General features: G+C 41.8%; 1 protein-coding gene across 4 annotated transcripts in view; it reads right to left on the bottom strand.

Moving 5' to 3' along the window:
• Positions 1-247: 247 nt before the first annotated feature.
• The window catches only part of antxr2b (ANTXR cell adhesion molecule 2b), a 20,735-nt gene continuing 12,757 nt past the window's right edge, over positions 248-8,225 (bottom strand). For 2 of the 4 annotated variants that reach the window (XM_079524605.1, XM_079524603.1), the window contains 8 exons: positions 6,552-6,621; positions 5,702-5,780; positions 5,066-5,161; positions 4,087-4,137; positions 2,973-3,068; positions 1,987-2,160; positions 690-770; positions 248-406 (listed from right to left, as the gene is read on the bottom strand). In XM_079524605.1, the coding sequence (XP_079380731.1) occupies positions 368-406; positions 690-770; positions 1,987-2,160; positions 2,973-3,068; positions 4,087-4,137; positions 5,066-5,161; positions 5,702-5,780; positions 6,552-6,621 (686 nt within the window). In that variant the 3' untranslated portion in view covers positions 248-367. Of the gene's footprint in view, positions 407-689; positions 771-1,986; positions 2,161-2,972; positions 3,069-4,086; positions 4,138-5,065; positions 5,162-5,701; positions 5,781-6,551; positions 6,622-8,225 lie in introns of those variants that run through there. The other 2 variants (XM_079524604.1, XM_079524606.1) reach the window with 2 other exon arrangements.

Raw genomic sequence — 8,225 nt, 5'->3', positions numbered from 1 at the left:
CTGTATTTGAATCATGTATAATGTATAATAATATGCATTTCCATACTTTTGAGAAACAAACACAAGTAGAAAAACACTGAGGTACAAGGCATCACTAACAAGCTGACAGCAGGTGAGGCTCATGAATTATCAACATTAGCAATTAGCAACAAATGACAAATCAATGTCAACAACACAACACTGTCCTATAAGATTGAGTATAAATGAAGCATCGCTTGAAGGATGAGACAAAATAAAATGGGGAGTAAACAATGACCAGGAATTTATTTAATTCCAACATTACACATTGGAGGTACTTCATTTCAGAGTGCACACAGGACAATACAGCCAGTTCCCCCAATTCTCTCTCTCCATCTATGTGTGAAATCTAATGACTCTGAACTCTAGTGAAGTTGATACAGCGTCCCTGCAAAATAAGAAAAGTTAACTAGGAGGTTGAAAAACGTTTCAGCCATTAATCATGAATCATCATGTGTTATCATCAACATATTATTATTAACTAATCAAAGTTCATAACATGGCATAACATTACCTTTTTTTATTTATTGTCCCTTCTCTGACCGCCATCATGTTCTATTGGTTAATATGCCATATTCTAACAAGTTTTAAAGAAAGAAAGAAAGAAAGAAAGAAAGAAAGAAAGAAAGAAAGAAAGAAAGAAAGAAAGAAAGAAAATACAGAGGTCTAACCTTGTCCTGTGGTGTGGGCCTCATGATAGCCACTCTGTCATACTGTCTTCTCAGTAAGGCAAGCAATGCATCAAATCGCCCCTAAAAACAAATGAGCAATTTAGAAACAAATAACTTGTACAGAGAACATGCATTATATTATAGGGTATGGGACAAAGTACAACGAACCATGTGAGCATCTCTGCTCACATGGCAGACATATAAACAACCACAAAACATCAAATACACACACAAAGAAAACAGCACATTATATTCACAATATTACAAAGTCTATCGCTTGCCTCAGCCAGAGCTATGGATAAAATGGGTAAAAGAGTAGGTCATGAGTGGTCTATGGAGCCCGATTAGCCGCTACACACACAGCACACTAAACAGTATAGGGGGTGCAAGAGATGACCCCCGGTACCGTACGGACTAGCAGCAAGTAATCAGCTCTACTTGTGTCAAGAGAGAGCCCTCGTGGCTCTCTCTTGACATGGAGGTTGAGCCGCTCTTGGCCACCAGTCTCTACGGCACCGACCCAGTGCACCCGACATCTCTGCAGCATACTGTAGCGAATAGCTATGGCAGAAAGCTCAACCATCAGCATGGCGAGACAGCGACTATCTTCCTGCTGCAGCAGCAGGGACTGTGACAGGTGACAGCCGAGAGACCTCTGCTCATCCTGCAACCTGTGCACTGGAGCTGATCTAGAGACAGGATGGCCTCGGTAGTGTGAATGACTCAGATGCCCTGGCCTGGACAGAAGCGAGGTCACCTCTGCCTCACACATCGCACCTCGGCCTCACACCTGTAAAACCTGTGATGTGACAACAAAGATGATTCTGATCGCTGTGCTTGCAGGTCTATACCATCTACTGTAGCTAGGGGAGCTGGTGCAAGTTGTAAGTGTCCTTGTTACTTCCAGGAATGCAACAAACTGCTGTAGCCTGGGGTCCACCTATGCTTTCTATGGCATAGGCAGCTTCCGGCAGGATCCGCCGGGAGAATCTAGACGCAGCTGTGCGACATGAGACTAATTAATTAGAGCGACAGAGAGAGAGAGGAGTGTACGTGTGTGCGTCAATTTAACAAAGGTGCAGACGATCAGAAATCAGTAGAGAGTGATCGACGTTTGCGCTACTGTATGCCGTATTGAAGTGGACTCGGACCCAGACTTTCTTTTCTCCCTGGAAATAAAAACGTCTGGGTTTCCGAGGCTACCACTGCTGTGGATGAAACATATATCCTGTAATAGCCACAACCATTATGTTGCATTATTTCATGCTTGCAGTTGATATTGTTGATATTAACTAACCTTGATAGGGGTGTACCATTTAGACTGCTGTGGGGAGTTGTAGATGGGAGGTGGTCTGGGTGGGGGTCTGCGTATAATAGGCTCCTCCACATCCTCTGGCATGGTTACAACCGCATTTTTAGCTTTCTCTAGCCGTGCACCCTCCTCCGTGGAGCCCTTCTCACCCCAGCGCACCTACAGAGGCAGAGCAAAGAGATGAAGTTATCAAAGTGTGTCCGGAACATTCCAACAAGATCACAGTTATTAAAGTTCAACTTCATATCTAATTTAATATATTAGACCCAGATACCTTTTCAGAACGCTTATATTGATTCAGATATTTTTTGTCTGATATATTATTCTGCTTTAAAGAGGATTCACTAGTCATGTGTAGCCTAAGATTTAGACTCTGGTAGATGTATTTATCGATTCTGAGTGTCTAAGCGACCTTGCCCCATGGCTTGTGGTGGTCTGAAAATCCCTGCCTCAAAGTAACTCTTAACTTGTACAGTACAAATGCAAAATCTAAGGTGCTTACCCTGCTGCCCCACTTGTCCGGTTTGTCTGCTAAAAGCATTTATACCCTGTAGATCCGTAGTTTTCAATAAAAAAAGTGTTTTGATCCACTCTGTCTCGAAATCTGGCATCCATCTTGGATCTCTCTGTAATTGCTTTCCGCAGACAAACCGGACAAGTGGGGCAGCAGGGTAAGCACCTTAGATTTTGCATTTTTGTACAAGTTAAGAGTTACTTTGAGGCAGGGATTTTCAGACCACCACAAGCCATGGGGCAAGGTCGCTTAGACACTCGTAGAGTGAAGATCGATAAATACATCAACGAGAGTCTAAATCTTAGGCTAAGTCATGTGGATCCCTGAGCATGGAACTTACAAGGACCACATGAGCATTAGTAGACTATATACAGGTAAGTGGACAAAGACCAACTTTAAAAGAGAAATATAAATAATAAAGAGTTATTTGACATAACATCCAGCTGCAAGTTCTTACCTCCATTCGCTTGATTCCACCAGGACCCCTGCCTCCATAATAGGAAGCATCTACAGTGGGCCATTTGTGTTTTGGCAATATTTCTTCCTCTGGCTCCTGCGTGAGATAAAATCAGCCATTACCCACACCACACATTGTGTACATCTCTTTTAGACTTGCCGGTATTCTTACTCAAACCTTACCCCCCTACATCTTCATGTCAACCGCCTTCTGTATGCCCGTCATTGAGATCCTTGCTGCAGTGTCCACAGAAAAACGCTACAAAGCAATCTAGGGCCTTCAGGACAAGACCAACCCCTACACCCGCACACTTACTGTAAATCTGCTAATTGTGTGAAATATGAAACCCTTGCCATCACTCCAAGCCTACAATTGTAACTACAATTGTAGTTATTTAACACTACAGCTGAGCATTACACACCAGGAATATGATGAATCAAATAAACATCCAAAATGTTATTTTAATTTGGTGACACCACATTCATAAAGGTTGATGCTTTTATTCAGGGCGAAAACGACTACATCTAGAAAAATGATTGTCACTTTATCGCTTTGTTATATCCATGTTGTGTGGATCATGAGACAAACAACAGTTTAAATTAATGCAATTTAATTGCACGAAAACGTAACACTGTGTGTGTAAGGACCTTTAGTCCAATTCATATTGTTGGCTTATGAGTTTACGCCAGGGTTAGTCTGTATAGAATGCAAGATGCTGGGTTTAAAGTAAATTTTTGTGAGATAAAAAAAAAAAAAAAACGGTTTTGAAAATCTATATAACAATCATGTATGAACTGTGAACCTAAGCCATGACAATCCTCATGACATGACAATTTTAAAAAAGCCATGCAACTGATTTATGTAAAGAGATAAAAGGTATTGTGGCGCCATCATCTGCTTGTTTAGGGAATAGCCCTGAATGCAATTTGCAATGCCAATTGTTTGTAAAGTGTTTTGCAGAACATATTTTTTAGAAACATTGTTAGCTCAGTGTACTAATCATCCATAAAAAAGGCATTTTAAGGTATTGGACAGGTAAGGGCAAAAAGCAGACATCAGAACAAGTGCACGGGCATCATTTTTATTTTTTAAGATAAGTGTATAGGCTACTTACTGGCAATGGAGGTGGTGGAGGGGGACGATTTGGAGGGGGCTCTCTGATTACCTATAAAACACAATATACTGGAACTATTATATCTGTCAATGTCTATTGCAGCATATGCCTACTTATTATCTGTTATATTAGAATAATCGCATTACAAATGTATTGGCCAAGAAAAAACGAATGGATCCGGTTACAATTACTCAGATTGGCAGGAGCACAGATGATGATTATGTTCTGGTAACATTGGTGAGATGATAACCTACAACGCAGCCTACGATCCAGCCTACACCCCTTCCTGCACGCTATGTGATCAGTAAGGCCTACAGGTCATCTATCCGTTCCTGGCCACCGCTCCAGACAGCCAAAGGGGACTCTTCTTCCTCCTGGCTCCTAAGCTGTGAAATGTGTGTGCGTATGTGCGCGCGTGTGCGCATGTGTGTCTGTGTGTCTGTGTGTCTGTGTGTCTGTCTGTCTGTGTGTGTGTGTGTGTGTGTGTGTGTGTGTGTGTGTGTGTGTGTGTGTGTGTGTGTGCGCGGCGTGCACGCGTGTGAGATTCAGATACCACCTCATTAGCAGCCATGAACCGTAGCACTACAGTCATTTTCAAGCACGTACTGTCCCCCAACCCTGTCTGCCTCTTATTTCCTACTAACTAGAACATGCAGATGCACTTCCTTTGATACATGGTACATGGTATGTTTCTTACTTGTTTTGTTAGTTGCCTTGTACCATATCCTTGTTCTCCAATATACTCTGACAAGTATTCATGGCACTTTCTCAGACTTTTCACTTTGTAAGTCGCTATGGATGACTGGGTCTGCTAAATAAATACCTAAATTGTAACACATTATTAGAGGTGTAACACAAGGTCTCTCAACATCAGACACCACTCATCCAGGCCACCTCCTAAATTAGATTTATACACTTGAATGCACATACCCGCACACCCACTTACCACTGTACAACACATACCCGCACACCCACTTACCACTGTACAACAGAGAGGCCAGAGCCACCAGGACAGAATGAGAGCCAGTAGCAGTAGTAGTGCCAATAGTAGCCACAGCACCCAGATCCCACTGGACTGAAACACACACACACACACACACACACACACACACACACACACACACACACACACACACACACACACACACACACACACACACACACACACACACACACACACACACACACACACACACACACACACACACACACACACACACACACACACACACACACACACACACACACACTTGAGGGTCTGCTATTTTTGTCCGTTTATTATCCTATAACTATATATATATTTGGTCTTTTATAGTACACATATACCAAAAGCATATAATAATCCACTGACTTCAGTGAATGCATTAACCTAATGTTAAACACACAAGTGACCACATACCATTATCCAACACTTAACACAGATACACACTGCACGTGCACAAGGCCACACAGTGTGCCAGGAATTGATTCCTCCAGATGGGGCTAAAATTAATAACAGACGACTTGCGCGCGCACGCACTCACGCACGGTAAATGTTTGAGTTTACCACTAACTGACACGTTCATTTGATACATCAGTGCAGTTGTTGTTTCATGTGTTTGTCATTAGTACTCACACATGTAGTTGCATAGATGGTGATAGGACTAGAGATGTAGGATTCTCCATTGTTTAAGCTGATCAGCACATCTATAGATCTAAAGGGTACAGACAAGTGAACACAACACATCACAGAGAAAAAAAAGAAAAGGAATGCAGTTTAAAAATGTATGGAAGGACAGATATGGACAGATAACCATGAACAATATAACCTAGATTCATAGCAGCTAATCATCTTCGTTCTTGTTAAAGCGACATTCACACTGAACACTATAGGATTAACTATGTAGTGCATTGTTAAAAAAGATATCTAGTGCATAGCAATGGACTAGAGGTGGGCGCGCACACGCACACGCACACACACACACACACACACACACACACACACACACACACACACACACACACACACACACACACACACATAAAGGATAGATTGATTGTGGTGTTGATGTACTGGGTTAGCCTCTTTTTAGTGGGCACCCATTTCAATAAACAGCCATTGTCCCATTATGATACAATGTCATATTTTATCTGTGGCCATATGCTGGTCATACTGTACACTGGTGAGCCACAAGAATGTTATTATGTAAACCACCATGGTTCAATGACATTGGGAAAACATGATCAACAATTATTCATTTTGGTTTACGGTTTTAGTCTTATAGAACATTATAATTATTGCTGCCGCACCGACAATAGAATTTATGAAATGAAACTACAAATTAAATATTACATTTTGGTCCGCAAAATAAATGACAATGGTAAAATGTATTACCATTGTAATTGTGTATGTACCATTGTAATTGTGTATGTAATTGTGTGCGTGCCGTGTTGGAGTGCATGTGTTCATGTAAAAGTGCACTTACTGTCCGACCTCATAGAGTACAGGGGCAGGACAAAACAGATAGCCATCTTCAACCACTGTGGGTTTCTGGTCTACGGTCAGAGAGGTGTGCATGTGTGTGGAGAGACAGAGACAGAGACAGAGACAGAGACAGAGACAGAGACAGAGACAGAGACAGAGACAGAGACAGAGACAGAGACAGAGACAGAGACAGAGACAGAGACAGAGACAGACAGACAGACAGACAGACAGACAGACAGACAGACAGACAGACAGACAGACGCGTGATGGGAGAATGAGAATTGATTTTAACACAAATTTTATATAATTTTAAATAATATGCCTCTACATGTGAGGGAGACAAAGCAGGCAATGACAGTTGACAGAGAAAGACCAGACCGATGGTGAAAGAAAGAATAAAATAACATTATGTGTGGAAATGAGCCAAGCAGTAAACACGACTAGAGTCCCGAGGCCCCTCGAGGCCGTGCAGCTCCTTAGAGTTAATCCCATCGGATTATTATAAATCATTTTTGCATAATTTGGTGGTACTAGATGAAAGATCACTCAAACGGTTAGGGTTCATCCTTTTGCTCAGCAAGTTTCATGGCAATCTGGCTGCACATTACAATATGCGATAACTTGTGTGCAAGTGCACAGTTAGGCCAGAGGAAAGGCCATAACGTCACCAAAATCAGTAGGATTCATATTCTGTCTGGGGAGAATGAAAGTGTACAACAGATTGAATGGCAATCTAACCAGGAGCTTGCTACTGTAGATACTGCATGTTGTTCAGGACAAAGTGTTTCAATTGGCTGCCATCCAAATGCAGAGCTAAAAATAAGGATGGTAAGAAATGGTCATGTGTTGGTGTTCTGTCAGTGACCTTTCTGAGACACTCACTCTCTTCCTTCTATTTCACTTCTTTCTTCTTTCTCTTCCTTCCATTTCTCATTTTGTCCCTCCCTCAGTCTCCCTCTAGATCCCCCACCCCTATCTATCCCTCCCTCTCTGATTTTCGCCTCCATTATCTCTCCCTCCCCACCCCTCAATTTCCCCATGTGCGTGTGCTGTAAATAGACTAATGAGACATAGAGCATCTTCATGCTCTCTGTTCAACCACATAATGTCTCCATTGTTCTCAGACTTACATCAAATAAAAAGCCCACTGTGCTGTCCTGATCACAGCAGGACGGAGTCCTTGTCAAAAACTGCTTCCAGAAACACTGGGTCGGAAGTTCGGAACCCACTTGTGGGTCACGGACAAATTTGTAAAGGTCCCTTTCCTACATTTTGTTTTGAATTATTATGATTTCAAAACATTTTCAAAAAACATTCCCGAAAAAAAGCATTTTTGCTTTTTCGGTAATTTCATGAAGAAATAAAAGAAAAGCCAAAGAAATTCCATAAATTAGAAAACAAATATATGAGAAGTAATGACAATGACAATAGCCAATCTACAAGCTCGCAATGCATTGTGAGCTTGTAGGTCTGCTATTTTCACTAGTTTGGGTCCCGGACAAACGTCTCATTTCTCTTTTGGGTCTTGAGCTAAAAAGGTTGGGAACCACTGCAAGAACAGAGAGAAGCTAATATGCTACATGCTACATGTAAGTGATGCTACATCCTTCCTTTTATAAGATCCTTTCATCCACTCTCCAAAGGGTGAAACAACTGATAACTTTGCCATGCTAAC

This window comes from Electrona antarctica (genome assembly GCF_951216825.1).
Source record: "Electrona antarctica genome assembly, chromosome: 16".
Lineage (NCBI taxonomy): Eukaryota > Metazoa > Chordata > Actinopteri > Myctophiformes > Myctophidae > Electrona > Electrona antarctica.
Note: the sequence above shows the minus strand (reverse complement) of the source record. Positions and strands in the feature narration are given on the sequence as shown.